Below are 20,962 nucleotides of genomic sequence, written 5' to 3' on the forward strand. Positions count from 1 at the left end.
ATGGAGCAGTGCTATTACTTGTTCCTGTTCAAAGCTCCCGAGCAGGGTTCGGATCAACGCAAAACTTCATACACTCAGCACAGAACTAAAGGGTGCTGGGAGACTCCCAGCACCATTTGTATCACCCGATGGACGCCTCTGTCTGGTCTCAGGTCTGTCCCGACCAGCTCGCCCCGGCTGTCCTGACAGCCCCACTCACACACGGGTGGCACCGCCCGCCTGCACACACCTCTCGGCCCGCGCCTCTTTCCGCAGGCCCGGCCTCCCTGCGCCGCACGCACGCACTGCCGCCTCCGGCGCTGCCCTTCACCTCTGCCCGACCGCTCCGCCCCTTGCCCTTCGGGCGGCTGCGCGAAGGCGGGAGGTCTCCTCGGCTGGCCAGGGGCCGTTCTCCGCCGACATGCTGCCCAATACGGGGTAAGGCGCCCGCCGCTCCCGTCAGCCCCTTCCCTTCCCCTCGGGACACCCCTTCCCCTTGGCTCCAGCCGCCGTTTCCCCCTCAGGCGGCGTCGGGCAGACGTGGGGGGGCTGGGGGGAGGCTGAGGTGTAAGTCGCCTCTGTCCCGACACCGGAAGCCTCTCAGGGCGGGGGACGAGGTGAGCTTCGGCTGTGGGCTGTTCTTCCTCGGGCCTGCGAGCGGCCTTCGCTCGCCCCGCGGGTTCCGCCGGACCCCGGCCCCGTTCCGCGGCCCGCTGGGGGCGAGCACGCCGACGGTGCGGGTCGGGGCCTCCGCGCAGCGGGGAGGCTGGAAGCGGGTCCAGGAGGCAGGGGGCAGGTAGGGGCTCGCAGAGGGCCTGGAAGTGTTGGTGAGGATCGTTAGTGGTGTCCTTGAGCGGAGCGGTTTGCAGGGGGAATAGCTGTAGGAGGACTTGCATCCAAATTAAGTAATGTAACTGTGATTTTATAGGTATTAAACTCTCTCTCTTTTATTCTCTCTCTTCTCATTCAAAGCCAGCGCGTGCCTTTTTACCTGGCAATCAAATTTGCTTCCAATATAGGAGCTTAATTTAAAGGCATTTCCTGCCCTTTGGCTTTTCAGAGCCAGCACTACTAATAGCCAGGAAGGTAAGATAGTATTACTTGCACCTGCACCTGTATGTTATAAACAGGATTGTTCATAAAATTCCTAATGTATGTGTAAGCAAGCAGCAAAAAGCATCTCTGATGTAAACTGCAGGTTTCTGTATCAGCACTCGTGCTTGGTGAGGCAAGAACTTGCCTCTCTTGTTTTCCAGGATCCCTGAGACCGCAGGGCACAGAGGTGAATTTAACAAGCTACGGTGGAAACAATAATGGCGCAACCTTCACAGTACAGGGTGTAAGCAATTTTAGACAAACATAGGTTTAAAACTTGTGAAGTATTGGACTAGTAAGTCTTGTGAACGTAACTTGCTCAGGAGATTAAAGTGCTTCAAATTCTGGGCAGTTCATTTGGGAACACTGAATAAGTATTTTTAAGAGGTTAGTGCATCTGTCTGGGAGGATGCTGTCACACCAGTTTGCAGAGGATAAATTAAACTTTTGGAGTGAGACAGGATTAGAAGTAAAATTAAGGAAGAAGAAAGAATGTTTTGGGTTGTTTGTTTTTTGAAACAAAAAGGTATAAAAGGGGTGTGTGAGAGGGTATCAAGTCAGGTCAGTGTTTCAGAAGGGATGAAAATTAATTTTTCCTGTTAGTAGGACATTGCTTATTTTGGTGAACACTGTTTCTGTGTGCTGTAAAGCCAGAATTGGAGATTGTGGAGCTAGAATTGAAGGAAAGGAGCTCCAGAAGAGGGTGTGTAGTCAGTGCTGATTGTAAGCCTAGGGGAAAAAGAGGCTTCTGTAGGCTGGAGATGCAGTTTGTCCCAAGAAAAAAGGAAATTTGAGGATGATAGCCAGACAGATAGTGTAAGAAAGGTTGGAGAGGAAAACTAGAGAGTGTAACTGGAATGAGTAGTGTATGTTCCTTGACATTTTGAATAGGGTAATAATTTGGGGAAAGGAATTGGATCTTTGGGTGGACTCTTCCAGATTGCATCACTGGATAGATCCTGTTGGAAGGGACCTTGAGGTCTCCCGCCCTGCCTCTTGAAGAAAAACAGGTCAGTTGGGAGAAGTCAGACACCTCAAGGCTGGCTGTTTTGGTCTTGGAAGCCTCCAAGGCTGGCAGCAGCTCTTTACTGCTTTGTTGCCTGACTCTCATGCTGGGGAAGACAGTCCAAACCTCTGCAGTTTGAAAGGGCGTGTTGTCTCTCATCCTCCTGCACTGCACCACAGTATGTTTGCTCAGTTCCATCTCCTCCATTGCTGCATAGGTATTGGGGGGCTGCTGCTGCTTTCCCCCAGAGCTGCTTTCCAGGCTGAACTAGGCATGTCACACAAGTGCTGAGCCTCCGGCCGTCTCTGTCTCACACTGGCAGAATCTGCTCCTGTTTGTCAGCATATAGTTTCTGTTGAGGGACCCAAAGCTCATTATGGGGTGTAAACGTGGTTTTATGAGTGCCAAACAGAGGGCCATAATCCCTTCCTTCCACCTTCTGGTTGTGGTGTTCTTGTAGCCCAGGATGCTGCCAGCCTCTGTTGCCCAGCACACTGCTGTCTCATGCCTACATTGTTCTCTGCCAGTTGCCTAAGGCCTTTTCCGGAGAGGGCTCCTTAGCCATTCAGTCCCATTTTGTATCCTCGCAGGGACTTTTTTTCTCAGGTACAGGACTGTACATCTGTTCTGGTTGAATTTTGCAAGGCTTCTGTTTACCTAGTCTATCAGGATCCTCTGGATAGCTTCTGAACCTCTTGTAGTCCACCCCCATGGCATTTTGTCACCTCCTTACCAGGAAATTGTTGATTTTAGTGCTAAACCTTTAAAAGAAATAATTGCCATTCCTGAAAATGGAGGTTTTTAGCACTTGTGTGTGGCACCCTGCATTCTCATTGTGGTTCTGCACTTAAACTTTATACCACATTGAGGCAGCAGTTTTTGTGTTTAGAGGGCAGTGACTAGTAAATTACAGAGGTGTGCTGTCTCATTAGAAAGGAGCATTTCATTTTTACAGCTTACTCGTTTTCTGTTGTTGGAGAATGTAGCAACTCTGTTGTGAACAGTGAGAAGTGTAATTGAGTGACATGTGTGACCTTCTTGCCTTATGGTGTTTGCAGATTTGGGGAGCGGTTTTGCCTTCAATACTACTGTACTTTGATATGTGGTAGCCATTGCTTTTATACTCAGAGGCTGTTTTCTTAGTAAAATGATGAAGGCATTTGGTTTGAAGACTCTGCTAATTACTTTTGCTAAAAGTCAATGATTTACAAGTTTTGCTTTGCTCTCCCCCTTCATCTTTAGGAAACTAGCAGGATGCACGCTCTTCATCACAGGCGCAAGCCGGGGCATTGGCAAAGCCATTGCTTTGAAAGCTGCCAAGGATGGTGCAAACATTGTGATAGCAGCCAAGACAGCTGAGCCCCATCCGACTCTTTCAGGGACTATCTACACTGCTGCAGCAGAGAGTAAGTAACAAATGAGGAGGGCTTCAGGTGCTGGCCCTGGCTTGATTATTGTACCTGAGCGGAAAACTGAATAGACTCTCTTAGCTCTAATTCACCTTTAATAGAATAAGCCTAGTGTCTCTTGTGCCCTCCAGGAATGCTGGGAGTTATCAAAATATTACTGTAATGAAGATGTATGTGTATAGATGTGAAATTGCTGTGTTAATTGAGATGTATGTGTGAACCATGCACATTCTGGGTGTTAAGGTTTGGGTTTGGCTTCCCTACTATTTATGCAATATGTAAAAAGGTGGCAATTTGTGAGTGCGATTTTCAGTGCCTTCTTGAAGCATGTCACTGAATGAGATTTTCAATAGTTTCATGCCATTTGTTCCGAGAGCAAGTTTTAAAATGTTTAATTTTTTAATTGTGCAGTTGAAGCGGCTGGAGGAAAGGCTTTGCCATGCGTCGTTAACGTGAGGGAGGAACAGCAGATTATTAATGCTGTGGAGAAAGCTGTGAAGACTTTTGGAGGTACACTAAAGTGTGGGGTTGACATAGGCAGAGCTCAAACAAAAAGAGAAAAGAGCAGCCTGCTTTTGTCTTTAAATGCTAATGTGAAATGGCTTCTTTTAAAACCAGGGATTGATATTTTGGTGAACAATGCAAGCGCCATCTCTTTGACTGGCACTTTGGAAACAGAAACGAAGAAGGTCAATCTTATGATGGATGTCAATGTACGAGGAACCTACCTTACGTAAGTGCTGAGAGAAGGAAGCAAATTGTAGCAAAACATACCTCAGTTTCTCTAAGAAACTGTATAGCTGTCTTGCTGCCCTAGAGTTGGAGAGCAAGTATTCTCTGTGTGCTCAGCAGAAATTGCTCGTTTACTGGCCAATTGATTTAAAATTAATATTTCCAGGAATTAATTGCAAATTGCAATTATTAAGTATTCACAAGCCCCTCCATGCGGGTAGAAAGCAGAAACCAATTTATTTCAAACAGAGGTGCAGCTTGGCTTTGCTAAATGCTGTCTGCTCTTTCAAGTCAAGCAAAATGACTAACTCATTGCATATGTCAAGTGTAGCATCTTGTTTGCTGGCTTGCTTTCTCATCTTTACAGGCATGGTACAACTTCCCATAGTTACAAGAGAACCATTAAAGGTGTAACTAAACAATCTAAAGTGTTCCCTGCCTACATTCAGCTTCCCAGTTCTATTATCTATTTAAATTAATGCACCAAGATTTGATTTCACAGTTCCTGTGGTACTTACTTTGCTCATTTTTTGAAATGGATTCAGTAGGTGCGATCATCTTTAGATTTGCGGGATGTAATTCAAAATTGCTCTGTTTTAAACTGAAAACATTGATTTTGATGGGGTTGTGTTAATAACAACAAACACAGACCCTTAGGATGATGCAGAATCTCTAAATTCTAAATTAGCTGTTTGATGTGATCAGAAGCTTTTGTATCAGAGTTTTACCTAGAAGAATGTTGTTCCCCTTTGTGCAGATGAATCTGGTTGTCAGATACAATTATATTCCTTAATATTCTGTTGCTAAGAATCAGTGAAGCTATTTGCTATTAGAATAGTGTAAAACCACACATAAATAGAAGCTTTCCTAATTAGAGAGACATAGCACATAGTTAACATGGAGAGAAAAGGAGCGTGGAAGAAAGACTGTTCTTGGAGAGTGGTATTTCCTGCTTCCACCCTGTGACTTCTACTTTTGAAAGCCTGTATGTGAAAGCAGTTCTGTGCTCAGAAAGGAAAATTGGTTTTGGAGCTTGGCATTCCAGAAAACATTCTGTGATATGTCTTGTTAAAGCTATGAATGGGTTCCACTGTATTGCTAGTGGCAGGCTCCCCCTCACTGCCCAACAGTGACAGTCACTTTCTTGGTGGCACATTTAGCAGTTCACAGTTGATGCAGGGTTCCTGAAGTCATATTTTCTTTAGCTGCTACTCTCACAGAATCATAGAATGAATGGTTTGGGTTGGAAGGGACCTAACTTACTGTACCTTAAAAAGATCAAAAGGATCACTGTGTTGCTGTGAATGGAAGAGTATATGAAATATTAATACCTCCCAAGGGAAGTTAAAATGGTCTTTTGTCATTGCTTTTATTTGTGAATAAATTGTCAGTTGGGAAGACCTAGTGAACTATTTGTTGGAACAAGTCCAGAGGAGGGCCAAGAGGATGAACTGGGGACTGGAGCAGCTCCTGTATGAAGATAGGCTGAGAAAGTTGGAGCTGTTCAGCTTGAAGAAAAGAAACTGCATGGAAACCTCATAGCAGCCTTCCAGTATCTGAAGGGGCTTGCAAGGATGCTGGAGGGGGACTCTTCATTAGGGAGTGTAGCAACAGGGCAAGGGGTAACGGGTTGAAACTTAAACAGGGGAAGTTTAGGTTAGACATATGGAAGAAGTTCTTTACTGGGAGGGTGGTGAGGCACTGGAACAGGGTACCCAAAGAAGTGGCAAATGTTCCATCCCTGGCAGTATTCAAGGCCAGGTTGCACAGAGCCTTGGGTGACATGGTTTAGTGTGAGGCATCCGTGACCATGGCAGGGGGATTGGAAATAGATCTTAAGGTCCTTTCCAACCCAGCCCTTTCTGTGACTTCAAGCTTTTCTTCCTCTTGCTTTGTATGTTACCTCTGTAATTTGTAGAGATCTGTTTTCAAATAATGTTTAATAAGTTACAATAGCTAAAAAATAAGTGTGGATTTTTTGTCTTGAGTGGAATAAGGTAGGGAGGAAGTCCCATTTTCAGAGTATTCCTGTACATTAGGAAATTGAGATGTGTCTTAGTGAACCTCTCACTGACACTGAAGGGAGTTGAAAAACTGTTTAAGCAGGTGGTAAATAATTTACTGTAATGATTTTGCAGTTGAAGGTATTCCTGCTGTGGCTGACAGTATGCATGGGTCTTGGTGAAGTGTGTAAAGAGTAGGTCACTAACGTGTTGCTGTTCTCCTTCTGAAATGCAGACATTTACCTCAGTGCTACAAGTGAAGCCAAATGGTGGTTATGATTTACACATCTGTGTGTGAGTGTGTAAGTTCTGATTTGAATGAAATAGTGACTTGTCCAGTCAACAGATAATAGGTTTACAGTTTTGCTTGGAATACTTGTAATAGCCTTTTGCTATAAAATATTATTTATTTATCATGGTTTTAAAGGAGAAACAGGTGTGGGATCAGAAGAGAATATATTTATGACTCAGTGGTGCTCTGTTAATTTCACTTGTTGCCTCACAGTATTTTGTTGTCCCTATCAAAACTATTACAAGGAGATTGTGGCTTCTGGAAAATGAGCTTTAGTAGATGCTGCTGCGCTGTTTGGAGAATGTGGTCCCGTACTAGGCCTGAGATAAGTAAGCTAGGACAGATTTTGTTTGTTTGTTTATATCAGTTAAATAAGTGATGCAGTTAGGGTCTCAGTGTAGTGCTGAATTTTCATGAAAATACTGGTCTACTTGTATGGTTTTACTGTAATTATAGGTGTTTTGTAAAAAAAAGAGGTGACTGATTTGTCTAAACCTACCTTTCAGGTCTAAAACATGCCTTCCCCACTTGAGAAAGAGTAAGAACCCGCACATCCTGAACCTCAGCCCACCTATGAATCTGAATCCCATGTGGTTCAAAAATCATTGTGGTGAGTACCTTTTGGAACCTTTGCTGTTACTTTTTTGAGAACCTTATAAATACTTGGTGACATGTGCAGGAGTGCCAGCCCAGAATTCCAGATCTTGTATTCTTAGCACTGTATACAGGCTGGCCCTAATGGTTCCTCAGAGTATTTTGTACCAAACATAAATAAACTTATTTTATAGGAAAACATATAGCAGGTTTCATGGCGTAATACGTCCTTTACATTTTCAAGAATATTTTCAAGGTAAGAGTCTGTGCTTTTTCATGGAAATTCTGAAGACTAGAAAACATTTTCTGTTCCAAATAGAGAATGAAATCCGAAATCTGTTTTCATACTGACTCAGCTTCTTACTTGATATAATAGAGATAAAGCTGAATGTTGTCTTTTAAAACGGAAATTAATTTTGAAGTTGGAAAGCAACCCCATTTTTTCTTGACATTAATGTTGCTTATGTTGAAACTGTAAAACAACCTTTCAGTTTTGGACATTTGTCATGTTCAAATCTTCGAGCAAGTCCCAGTTCTTTCCCGGAAATGTTTCCCATCTCACAGTAGGTAGATGACAAGGATTTAGATTTTTGTTTTGTTTTTAATTTCCTATTTTTTAATTTATTTTATTCCTTCTGTTTTTGTTTTCCATAGGACACAACTTTGTTTGCTAGCATCTTGTATGCCTTAGGATACTTTAAAAAATTCATCATTCTTGTCAGTGTGCTGTATAAAAAGTACAACAAAACCACCATACAGCTAGGCTTCAGTCGTTGTTTTTGCCACAGCATCGCATCTTAGCTCTTACTTTATTTGTAGTGAAAATCTGGCAGACTACAGCTTTTATCTGCTGGGGTGGTGAGGAGAAGGGAGAGATTTTGACTACTGGATTGTCCTCCAAAACTTAATTTTCCTTATGACAAAAATAATTTTTTCTTTTTTTTTCCCTTCACAGTTAAAGTTCCGTTGATAGACTGTAACTTTCGTTTTTTATACTTCTTGTCTTAGCTTATACCATTTCAAAATATGGGATGTCCATGTGTGTCTTGGGAATGGCAGAAGAATTTAGAGGAGAAGTTGCTGTCAATGCTTTATGGCCTAAAACAGGTGATTTTTTTTTTTTTTTTTCTCTTTTTTTAAACTTTATTTTGTAATGGTACTAAAATAATGGCTTTTTGTGTTTTGTCCTCTACAGCATGTTTTATTTGACTTTGAATATACTTCAAACTTCTGGAATTGACTCAGGAGACCAAGCACTTCTTACGCATATTCTTTGTGTATTAAAGAATATGCATAAGAACATGCATATTATTTTATGCATATTTGTCATCTTGCACTGGTGCTGATTTTCATTTGTTGTTCACACTAGACCATTGCCACTTTGATCCAGACGCTAGTTTGCAACCCATTCAACCCTTTCAGTTGGCTGAAGTATCTGCATAGTCTTATGGTTAGTGTGTGTTTTTTATCATGCAGTCGGAGTTTTGGTTTGAACAAATCACCACAGTCCTAGCATGCCTTCATTGGTCAGAATTACATATTTGTCTACGTAGTACTGTTAAGAGTTCCTTGCTAGTTAAATTGCCAAAACATAGGTAGAAATAACAAGATATATGCCTCTGTAAATGCAGAAACATTCTGCTCTTGGAAGTTTGACCACAGTGGGCAAGCAAAATATTGTTCACAGAACCATCTGCGTGCAAGCATCAGGAAATTAAAGAGCTCTATAGAATAAAAATAACCTGATGCTCCCATGTTGTATTAACTGAAGTTTGTTGTCTATGAGTCAGTTAGGATCACAGCTGCTGTTAAACATCTGGTCAGCTGTTTGCCAAAGAGGCCAGTCTCTTTACCTCAAATTCAAAACTGTACAGAAAAGATACTGTTGTTAATATCAGCAAAGAAAGGGTAATCCTGCCCTTTAATGGTGTGAGCCCAGTCACTGTGATATGAAACACTACAACAGCACTTCATTCCCTTACCTAGTGGAGGGAGGGAAGAAGGAATAGAATCAGAGAGTCATACAATAGTTAGGGTTGGAAAGGACCTTAAGATCATCAAGTTTCAACCCCCCTGCCATGGGAAAGGACTCCTCACACTAAACCATGGCACCCAAGGCTCTGTCCAACCTGGCCTTGAACACCGTCAGGGATGGAGCATTCACAGCTTCCCTGGGCAAGCCATTCCAGTGCCTCACCACCCTCACAGTAAAGAACTTCTTCCTTATAGCCAGTCTAAACTTCCCCTGTTCAAGTTTGAACCCATTACCCCTTGTCCTCTCACTACAGTTCCTAATGAAGAGTCCCTCTCCAGCATCCTTGTAGACCCTTTTCAGACACTGGAAGGCTGCTATGAGGTCTCCACGCAGCCTTCTCTTCTCCAGGCTGAACAGCCCCAACTTTCTCAGCCTGTCTTCATGCGGGAGGTGCTCTAGCCCCTGATCACCTTTGTGGCCCTCCTCTGGACTTGTTCCAACATTTCCATGTCCTTTTTATGTTGAGGACACCAGAACTGCACACAATACTCCAGGTGAGGTCTCACGAGAGCAGAGTAGAGGGGGCAGGATCACCTCCTTCGACCTGCTGGTCACGCTCCTTTTGATGCAGCCCAGGATACGGTTGGCTTTCTGGGCTGTGAGCGCACACTGAGGCCAGATCATGTTCATTTTCTCATCAACCAACACCCCCAAGTCCTTCTCTGCAGGGCTGCTCTGAATCTCTTCTCTGCCCAACCTTGGGATTGCCAAGGAAGAAGAAATGAAACATGGAGCAAGATCCTCTTGTGTGCCTGGAGCTCCAGTGTGAGAAGTGTTTGTCCCCAGACACTTTTCCATGTTTTCCTGCTAGGAGCTGCAGGCCCATTTTAACTCCTAGTGTGACCTAGAACTCTGTGATTTGCTTTCTTTTGAAGTGAGGAATATGAGCAAAACTTAATTATTTCAAATCAGCTGGGTTTCTTTGCTTAAATGCTTTAGGGAATACTCAGTTGAACACTTGGATTAGTATCTCTGACTGATTTAGTCTCTTTTCATAGGCCTGGATGCCTGCATCCTAAATTCTTCCAGGAAATAGATGCATCATAATCCTGCTTGCATCATAAGTTTTATCATTAGAAATATTTTGATAAGGGATCGACTTTTGTAATGCTAATTGAATAATTTATGATAACTCTATCATCACAAAACCTGTACTGTCTAATTTGAAGAGGATAAGATCTTAGTATTTGATGTGTTGAAGGCAACTGCGCATTTTACTTCAGGGTCTGGATTGCCTTTCTGGCAGTGGAGTGAAAGCTCGCCCTTCAGGTTTTGTGTCTGGTGTATTTTTCTGTTTCTGAAGGAGATGGAAGAAATATGTGCTTGTTTTCATATTCTTGCTTCTTGAGTGCTCCAGGAAAACCTCAGAAAAGTTTCAGTGGAGATTTCCCAAGATCTTTGTTATCTGGAGTAGAGCCATAAAACTTGGTTTTTAAAGCCTTTAGCTCACTAGACCTCATGTCCATTCCATCTGACTTGTCTGTAAAATGCTGCTGCTAAATGAGTTTTATATTTCCTCAGAATCTTATATGTAGGAGTAATTTGGTTTTCCATTAGCAGAGGTAAAAACCTACCATTTTGTGTTTGTTTTTTTTTTTTGTCACTGATTAAGCAATGTAAATTAAATTGTATGTGGGAGTTAGGGACAGCGAAGGAATTGATGTAGAGTATCTCATTCAGACAGAGATGTGGTACCAAGCTACAGACAATTTACTAATTTGCAGCCTTTTCTAATGCAAAAAGGTGTTACAAGATTACCTTGTCTTGTAAATGCACATATTTACAAGCTGTATAGGCACATTATCTGCATCCTTCACAGCTTTCTTATTCTTAAACAGCTTCTCTCTATGATTCTGGATATGCTGTAGAAAACATCCCCTACTATTGTGGAAGTGAGTTGATGGTTTTATGGGTCCCAGTGTAGTGTTGAAAGCTGGTAGGGTTGATAGCAGGAAGCTATCTTCCTGCAGAGACCAGCTGGTTATACTAAATCTTCATTTTACAATGTAGGTGTTTTCCCCCACCCATCTGATTAATTTAGCCTCATGTTTTCCATGGCAAGGGAAAACAGAACCTAGGATAATTTGTCCACCTGCTCACAATGAAGGATTTTTCAGAAGGATGGCTAACTTTACAGGCAGAAGTTACATTAAGTCCTATGTTGCATAGTTGAATACATGATTTCTTTCCCGTGTTTGCATATGCTGTAGCACTCCAGATGTCAGTAACAGTACCAGTGTCCCAGATACAGTCTGGTATTAAAGGAACTTCTACAAAATCTGACGTTCTTATTGAGGGGAAACCCAAACCAAAGAAAAGCTTATTTCTCTTGTGCATTAGAGTGCCACTGTGTACCTGCTAAAACAAGAAAGAGTTTAACACTGCAGAAGTTGGTACTTGTTATAGAGTGCAGCTGATATTTGTTTCCCCCAGGAACATGCAGAACATGAGGCTTGGAAATGCAGGAAGATTCAGTTTACAAATGACAACAGTATATTCTAATAAATGCATTTTTTAAATAATGATTTCTTTATGTTGGATGCTGCAAAGTAATTTAGAAAGTAATTAAGCTTTCTATAAAACCAAAGATACGCAGATAGAGCTTTGTATTTGCTGAATCCATTCTTGCTCGTTTGGTTTAAGACTGTTAGAAACATTAGATGAGCTTTCAGAATTTATATAAATCATTGATGCCTCCTTGAAAACTGAAGTGCCCTCAAGTATGGTAATAATGTGCAAATTCTCCAGTACAAAAAAATGTTCTTTCAAAAGGTTTATCTTCCAAAAATTACAAAGTTAACTACTTCATGTGGTCACCAGAGACACAGAGACACAGGCTTCCGTGGTATCTAAAACAGTTGCAAAGTTCTTAATTAAAAAATCCACTATAATCTCATAGAAGTGTGATTAGCCTCAGTGCTAGTATATATGCCAGTATTTGTTGATCAATCCGATTCTTGAAACATGTGAAAGTGGGCTAGTAATGAGATGCTAGGAACTCTCCATTTATCTTCATATAAAGCACTTTATATAAAATAGGTGGAATGATGGGCAGCCAGACTATGAGGCAGTACCTCATAGTTTAAAACCTTTTTGATTCAGTATGCGCACATAGGTTCAGTGTGCCCCAAAGAATCGTAGTTGATGCTAACAGAGAAGCGGCAGAAGCATGGCCAGGAGAAGTGAAACAGGTTAGTGGAATATATTCAGGTCGACAGAGCCTGGTAAATTTCGTAAGAGTATTAGGCAGAAATATTATCTGAACTGTTGGTAGTTAATGAAGAAAATCCAGCAACCATCTTTCGGGACAGATCACATTTGAGAGGATCAAAGAAAGGCAGATTTATTTCCTATCCTTAAAAATGGGAAGGCGGCCCAGGGAAACCTAGGAATATGTACTAGTCCATCTATTTGCTGCTTTTTATTTGGGTGTGTATTCATAGCAGTTCAGTTGATTTGGAAAAGAGAAGCTGAGGTTGGTCAAAGGTAACTGAAACCTAATCCACACCACAGAAGAGTAAATACAGAAATCAACAGGGACATCTACCCACTCTTGCCCTTTCGTAGAAAACATTAGATGGAATATCCTGGCTAGCATTGAAGACTGCTGTCCTTTTTACCAGTTCCTACTCTGGAAGTTGAATGATCCAGCTCAGATGAATGGGTCCTGCACAATGCCTGTTCTTTGCTTTTTAAAGGATGCTGGGATCATTTGTGAATCAGAGCTGCTGTTACTGTGTGGAATTGGAAACACTGGAAGAAGGACAGAAGTGATTTGAAGTCAGGTTTTTACCCTTCTAATCCAAGGACCTACCAGACCCAGTTCAGGAGAGGATTTGCAAATTTGTCCCAAAACCTGGGGGCAGAGTGTTGAGTCTTGGCTAGCAGATGGAAAAAAAGTCACGAAGCAGAACTATATGAGAAGAAAAGAGTAACATGGCAAATGCCAATGAAATAGCCGCTCTATGGAACAGGATGAAAGAAAAATGGGACAGATACCTCAGCCTGGAAGAGCAAGTGACAGGCTTGAACTGTAACATGCCACGGTGTTAGTAGCATCTTTGGGGGAAGCATAACAAAGTAGTGGAATGGCGTGGAACTTAGTAGAACTGGCTAATAAAACAACCAGAAGTTTAGGAGATCTGGGTTGTGTTCTTGTGCTAAACAGCCTTTCTGTGGAATACGGAACAAGTTACTTGAAATTTTGCTTTTTGGTTTGTCATTAACCTTGGAGAAACAGTTTGTTACTTCATGAGAGTTATTAAACGGTTAAAATTAAGCATTAAGATTTTCAGTGTGATAATCACCAAAGAAAAGATCCAGTAATGACTGATGTGCCATACATTCACTTTGAGAAAAATAGTTGTTCTGTTAGTTTTTTGTGTCCAGAATAAGCTGGAGAAAGTCCAGGGGGGTTCACTGGTAAAGGGGTAGAAGGAATTTCATGAATTGTTTTGCTCGTTATTCTTCTTTTTGGTTCCTTTAATAGTTTTCTTGGGTTTTACTGGTGCTTCTAGAGAATGATTTGTTGGTTGGTAGTATTTCATAGCTTTATCTTGATACAGTCTTTTGCATGAAAAGAAAACAAAGTCTGTATGCTTGCCAGAGAAATGGGCATTTCATGTCATCATTGTTAAAACTTTGGTTTTTTATCCTCCAAACTTTCTAGCCATACATACAGCTGCTATGGATATGCTAGGAGGATCTGGAATAGAAAAACAGTGCAGAAAAACAGACATCATTGCAGATGCTGCATATTGCATTTTAACGAAACCGAAAAGTTTCACTGGAAACTTCATTATTGATGAAGCTCTGCTGAGAGAAGAAGGAGTTAAGGATTTTGATGTCTATGCAATTGCACCAGGTAATACACATCTTTAAGATGAGAAGTTCAGGAAGGAGGGAAGGCGGTATGGAGAATACTAACATAGTTTTGTTTATAGGGGCTCTTAATCATAGAATCATAGAGTAGTTAGGGTTGGAAAGGACCTTAAGATCATTAAGTTCCAGCCCCACTGCCATGGGCAGGGACACCTCACACTAAACCATGTCGTCCAAGGCTCTGTCCGACCTGGCCTTGAACACCGCCAGGGATGGAGCATTCACAACCTCCCTGGGCAACCCATTCCAGTGCCTCACCACCCTTACAGTAAAGAACTTCTTCCTTATATCCAATCTAAACTTCCCCTGTTTAAGTTTGAGCCCATTACCCCTTGTCCTGTCACTACAGTCCCTAATGAAGAGTCCCTCCCCTATAGCAGCCTTCCAGTATCTGAAGGGGCCTATGAGGTCTCCATACAGCCTTCTCTTCTCCAGGCTGAACATCCCCAACTTTCTCAGCCTGTCTTCTAAACTAATCAATTTGTAAAGAGTTGCTTTGCTTCACTGAGAGTCTAACCATAAAATCTTAGTAAATTAAAAAATTAAAAAATTGTCATAGAATGGTTTGGGTTGGAAGGGACCTTAAAGCTCATCCAGCTCCAACCCCCCTGCCATGGGCAGGGACACCTTCCACTAGACCAGGTTGCTCAAAGTCTTGTCCAACCTGGCCTTGAAGACTGCCAGGGATGGGGCAGCCACAGCTTCTCTGGGCAACCTGTGCCAGTGCCTCATCACCCCCACAGTGAAAATTTTCTGCCTAATATCTAATCTCAGTCTCCCCTCTGTCAGCTTAAAGCCATTCCCCCTTCTAAAAAGTCCCTCTCCAAACTTCTTGTAGGTCCCCTGTAGGTCCTGTTATAAGGTCCTTCTCAAGGCTGCTGTTAACCCATTCTCCACCCAGCCATTAGCTATGCTTGGGATTGTTCCCATGCAGATGCAGGGCCTTACACTTGGCCTTCTTGAACTTCATGAGGTTGGCACTGGCCACCTCTCAAGTGTGTCAGGGTCCCTCTGGATGGCATCTCCTCCCTCCAGCACATTGACCACACCACACAGCTTGGTGTCATCGGCAAGCTTGTTGAGAGTGCATCAATTCCACTGTCCATGTCACCAACAAAGATGTTGAACAGTGTCAATCCCAGGACCAACCCCTGAGGGACACCAGTTGTCACTGATCTCCATGTGGACCTTGAGCCGTTGACCACAACTCTTTGTGAGTGACCATCCAGCCAGTTCCTTGTTCACTGAGTGGTCCATCAATTCCTCTCCAGTTTAGAGACAAAGATGTTGTGTGGGCCCTGTCAAATACCTTGCACAAGTCCAGGTGGATCACGTCAATTGCTTGCCGTGGCCCCATCATAGAAGGCCACCAAATTTGTCAGACATGATTTGCCTTTAGTGACGTCACATTGGCTGTCACCAGTCACCGTCTTATTGTCCATGTGCTTTAACATGGTTTCCAGGAGGATCTGCTCCATGATCTTGCTGGCCCATGGTGAGACTGACTGGCATGCAGTTCCCTAGGTCTTTCTTTTCTCCTTATTTAAAAATAGGGGTTATGTTTCTTCTTTTCCACTCAGCAGGAACTTCACCACTGTATTATGACTTCTCAAATACGATACATAATGGCCTGGCAGGTACATCCACCAGTTTTCTCAGGACCCATGGGTGCATCTTGTCAGGTCCCATGCAGTTCTGCACCTTCAGGTTCCTGTTTAATGAAAATAATTATTTACCAATTTTTAATGAAAAGAAAATGTACCTACTCTGTAGATGTATTTGTTACTGTTTAACAGGTAGTGAGATAGGTTTGGTTTTTCTTCAAATGTTTTTCATGGCAACTTTAAGAGACTTTTAGGTCAGATTTTAAATGAACCAGACTCTAAGCACGTTATTTCATGCTATGTCTTTCCCTCAGATTGTAGTTTGTTTACTTAAACAACTTTGCTGTAGTTTTATATGAAATGGATTCCTGTTTGTACTGTCCACCTTTGCTTGGACTTACAGTTTTTCTCCATTTTAGGTCACCCCCTGATGCCTGACTTCTTCTTGGATCTTGAAACTGACATGATAGGCAGGAAACAAGAAGGATATGGTAAGGAAAGCACTGTCTTTAAAAGTCCATAATTTCTGACAATATTGAATGCTCTCATTATTTCAAGATGTCTTTTCTTTTTCCCAAGAGCTGGGACTCCACTCAAGCTATTTGACAAAAACCTTTTATCATTTGGAGAGTAAAATTTAATGGAAGTCACTCTGTACCTAAAGCTAGGAAAAAAATGTTCTTTTTTAGAAAAAAAGTTCCTTTCTGCAGGACTTTCATGATAGAAAACCAGAGCCTTATTTTGAGAAGTCTTCTCTTAAACATCTGAATTGTGATAGCGTAAATATCATGGAAAAATACTGCTAGAATAAGAAATTGAAGAGCAGATGGCATATTTTGCAGGAGGGTCTCATTTGCCTTGGTAAATTTATATTAAAGAGCACAACATAGAGCCTCCATTGCTTCTTAGATGAAACTTGCACATTTACACAACTTAAATATCTCTTAGATGAAATGGAAAAGTCTTCTACAGAAAAGCATTGGGTTTGCTTTTTCAGAATTGCAGTGTGTCAAGTAGGAGGGCAACCAAGAATGCTGAACAGGTTGCATAGGAGTGGCAACAGGGATAAGAGAAGGGCAGAGAAGCAAGTTTGGAACAGAGTCACTTTCCCTTGGAAATGCCATTTGAGCAGTTGCACTAAGACTGTTCTGCTGGGGACAGATTTTGTTGGTTCCCTGGGCCTCATAATGCAGGTTACTTTGTAGGGAGCCACAGAATAGTCTTACCTGGGCTTTTTGATACTGAAGACACCAAAGAGACTCTCTGCAACATTTTTAGAGGCTGTTCAACTTGATCAGCCTTATAAATGGCAGATGCTGTCCTTTGTTGTGAAATGTATGTGTTCTCTGCAGTACAGTAAAATGCTGATTGAAGCAGTGAATGGATTTACAGCTTAGAAGCCTTTGCAGAAGAATGAATGAAAATATCCATGTTCTTAGCAAGATAAACAAAACAGAAGTATTTTGACATGCGAGTGGCCTTTATTAAAGACACTGACTTATTTTATGTGAGCGCTGTCAGAAGCGTGGATTGTGTTAGAAATCAGTGTGCTGCGTAAGCATGTGTGGACAGTCAGAATTACAATCTTTCTGTGGTTTTATTTTCACTTTTCTTTGGCATACTAGGAAATGAAATATATTGCAGAATTATGTTCAGTGCTGTACACCTGTTCAGATTCCCAGGTGCAAAAAGCATCCTTTATCAGTATCGATACTAAAATACTAATTTTCCTTACTGTGGAGCTCAAAGTTTTTCAAATTAAGTTTTCTGTGCATGTTTTTACATGCAGTTTTAAAATGTTTTGCATTGGAAAGAGGAAAATAATCACTTTCTTGTAGGTGGTTCCCAAGCATTCAAGGAGGAAAAGAAATTAAGTGGATCCCATCAAGAAGGATCAGAATCTGCTGCAGCCAAGCTATTGAGTCCTGTTGCAGAAACATTCAGAGTTATTCAGGGAGCAGTAACTGAAGAGGATGTGAAAACCACTCAGGGCATCTTTCAGTTTGAGTTATCCGGTAAGACTCTTACTTGTACAACCTCCACATGCTCACACTCCTAGCAGAAGGCATGGGGTGTTTCCAGACAGCAATACTCACCTCTTCCAGCTGATCCCAACACAGACCACCTTCTGTTCCTTTCCGTGGGTTGCTCCTTGGGCCCAGTTTCGGCCCACATGGGAGCTGCTGCTGCTCCTGGGATGCTTGGGGTGGCTCTACCCCATGCACAGGGTTCTGGAGTTGATAGATGGGAGCACTCACAGGCCATGGTAAAAGCATGCTGCCTTGGGGCTCTCCTGCTGCTGGCACCTGCATGGGGCTGGCTCTGCCAGCACATGGGGCAAGCACAGCCAGCGCAAGCACTGTCCTGTAACTGCTCCAGATGAGCATGGCAGCTGCTGTTTGACAGGGAGGAGCTGGGAGGGCTATGCTCTGCTGCCTCGTCACCTGCTTTCTCACTGTCCGTTCAGGTGATGAAGGAGGAACCTGGTACATTGACCTGAAAACCAAGGGAGGGAATGCTGGTTCTGGGAAGCCTCCTCTGAAGGCTGATGTGGTTATGAGCATGTCCAGTACCGACTTTGTGAAAATGTTCACAGGTGAGTGACAGGGATGTTTGCCAGGGTGGTGGTGCCCAGAAAACCTGCTGGTGGGCAAATGGCAGCCTCCGGGCTTTGTGGTCCTGGTGTGGAGGGGCCATGGACTTCATGTGGCTCAGCTGAAACTCCTCAGTGTTTCAGAACTCTTCTGTCCTATGAGCAGGAAGAGCGCACAAGCTTATACTGCTGTTACTCACCAGACTTTGCAATGTTAGCAGCCAGTGTAGCTTCAGAAGGAATCAGGTCAATCTGTTGGCTTCTGCCCTGTACATCTCTAGTGTGTGTTTCCTAAATGCGTGCTGCATGAATTTGGTAGGAAAGTAACCTGGTTTGTTTGTTCTCTGCTCAGAGACCCAAGTTGCATGGTATTGTCTCAGTTAAAATCAGTCATGATCTGATAATTTTATTACATGACAGCATACCACATCTGATGCAATTTGGCTCTCTTTACTGAGTTTTTTTCTGGCTCCAGAGAAGTTTTTTACTGTTTTCCTAAGTGTGCACTGCTTTAACAGCAGAACTTAGTATCAGTATAGCTGCTAGGTCTCACTGTAGTGGCATTATATTTTCCTGTGCACAGGCTGTCACCAGTTTCTTCTAATTTTTTGATGCTTCTGTTTCTTCTTTTTTAGGTAAACTAAAGCCAACCCTGGCCTTCATGACAGGAAAATTAAGGATTAAAGGTAACATGGCACTGGCAATAAAGCTTGAGAAGATGCTGACGCAGCTTAACTCTAAACTGTGAGTGGAAACTGTTACCAGCAGAATTGTGGCCTTTCATATATAAGCGCAATGCTATTTTAAAATGGTAGTCCTTGGTTTTCTCTGATGTAATATAAGTATGGATAAAATGTAAGATTTTTTAGAGAAGAAATAACCATTTGATTTAGACAAGAAGGTGTTTTTCATTAAACAAATTCCTTCTCGAGAATACCGGTATCAGTTTGTTGCTGTTTTCTTTACTTCTGCTCCTCTGGATCAATGAAGGACTCCTAAAGTGAGTTTTTATGCCCACGTAGTTGCTTGCACACCTGTCCCATCAAAAATGTAAATGAAAATGGAAATCTCATTAATTAATTTTTGCCCCAAACTGTCACAGAGAAGATGCCGTCTTCCACAGCATTTTAAGGTAACTTTATGAGGATTAACCTACATCACTACAACCAGCCACTTCCTCTTTCTTCCCTTCGGCTGGTAAAGATTGCGGGTCACACGTGTCCCCAGTCTGTTAAGTGGAAGAGTGTATCTGTGATCTGCAGCTGTGTGTGACAGCGTCTGCAAAGCCAGATGCACCAGCCCCTTAACATACATGCTCAGTGTTCCCAGAAGACACAAAATACACTCCCCATGATGGCCACATGCCCACTGTGCAGCTCTAACTGCTTTCCCATGCTCCTGCTGGCAGTGCTGCTGTCCCATGTGGCAGTGCCCAAAGGTTTCAATCTCCACTGGCCAGTGCCTGCTTACCACTCCCATCCTGCTGTCTGGGTTGGTCACTGATCTGTCCCTGACTGCTGACATGCTGACTCCAGAGCAGCGTCAGTCCACATAGTCCTGCCGGCTGAAGGAGAGCAGGAGCACTGGTGTGCACCAGAACACGGAATAGGAGGGAAAGAAGATCCAGTGTTGGAAACCACTCTCCTCTGGAGGAGACTGAACATGGAACTGATGGTGCAATGACACACACATCCTACTGGCTGGTGCACCACCATAAAGAAGTGCGTGTGCTCTGCTTCTCTATGAAGCAGAAGCCACTACAGGAAAAAGAATAAAGGCCAAATAATGCCTGGTTTGAGTGTTAGACTTGGAGAAAGCAACTATCGGCTATTGATTGTTTTGGCCTGGATTTGAGGTAGACTGTAGTGGATGGAGAGTTCTAGAGACAGAACCTTTGGGAAACTTTTGAGCGCAGTCTGAAGGGATGATGGTATCAAATTCTACAGCTAAGCATATGGGGAGACACTTCCAAGTTAATAATGCCAGTGCACTGCTGCTTATCCCAGCAGGATGGACAGCAGACAGGCAGCCCCACAAACAGGTGGGTATGGCTGTGAGGAGAGTAAAGTGGCTGGGTTAAGGGATACAAACCAATCTGAGATTAGATAAAGTCCTAACTCAAACGGAAAGAGGAATTTGCAGCTGCCCTTCCTTAGTGGAGGCTGCTGCTCTTCCTCAGAACTGCACACTGGGAAACAACTAATATGAGAGAATTTTAATGTCTCCTGCTTGAGAACCAGTCGGGGGCATTGAGGTGCTGGACTACATGTTTTTCACAAATATGAAGCCTTTTTATCTTGAAAAACTAAGTGGTAAGTAACTATAGGGAACAACATTCGTCTGCAGCATAGTATGGGGTTTGTTTTCCACTATGCAGTTCAAGCCTGCTGGCCTTTGGATGCGCCTACATGCCCATTTGTCATCTGTGCAGATTGGAGGTTTCCAACACCCTTTCACTCCCTGCTTTGAGCTGAGCTCTGCTCCAGTCCTGCTCAAAGCCCAGAGCTTTGCCTCCGTCTCACATTCTGCCTCCCCGGTTGATCCGAGTGCCTGCGGCAGGATCGTCTGTCTTCTCTTCGCCCAACCGTGCCCCTTCTCTCCCTCACCTCCTCCCCTGGCCCCTCTCTCATTTCATAGTAACTGCGAGGTCAGCCCTCGCCTATAAACTCTGCACCACCACATCTGCACATAACTCTTCCCACATCATCTCCTCCTCCCTCTGGTGCCTGATGGCAAGCT

At 43.0% G+C, this 20,962-nt stretch overlaps 1 protein-coding gene across 1 annotated transcript; it reads left to right on the top strand.

Moving 5' to 3' along the window:
• The first annotated feature begins 385 nt into the window (after positions 1 to 385).
• On the top strand, positions 386 to 19,159 carry HSDL2 (hydroxysteroid dehydrogenase like 2). Its single transcript, XM_057426031.1, has 11 exons — positions 386 to 417; positions 3,323 to 3,486; positions 3,901 to 3,999; positions 4,108 to 4,222; positions 7,023 to 7,126; positions 8,119 to 8,217; positions 13,815 to 14,009; positions 16,050 to 16,121; positions 17,469 to 17,645; positions 18,098 to 18,226; positions 18,859 to 19,159. Exons 1-11 carry the CDS (start codon positions 401 to 403, stop codon positions 18,969 to 18,971), a joined length of 1,284 nt encoding a protein of 427 aa, XP_057282014.1. The 5' UTR covers positions 386 to 400; the 3' UTR covers positions 18,972 to 19,159.
• The last annotated feature ends 1,803 nt before the right edge of the window (positions 19,160 to 20,962 follow it).

Source organism: Pezoporus wallicus, unplaced genomic scaffold, assembly GCF_028554395.1.
Source record: "Pezoporus wallicus isolate ANWC-B61680 ecotype Strahan unplaced genomic scaffold, APGP_CSIRO_Pwel_v1 scaffold_8224, whole genome shotgun sequence".
In the NCBI taxonomy this organism is placed as follows: domain Eukaryota; kingdom Metazoa; phylum Chordata; class Aves; order Psittaciformes; family Psittacidae; genus Pezoporus; species Pezoporus wallicus.

Coding starts and splice junctions, on each gene's coding strand:
- HSDL2 (XM_057426031.1), top strand. Junction 3,487..3,900: donor CTACACTGCTGCAGCAGAGA/GTAAGTAACAAA, acceptor TTAATTGTGCAG/TTGAAGCGGCTGGAGGAAAG. Junction 16,122..17,468: donor CAGGAAACAAGAAGGATATG/GTAAGGAAAGCA, acceptor ACTTTCTTGTAG/GTGGTTCCCAAGCATTCAAG.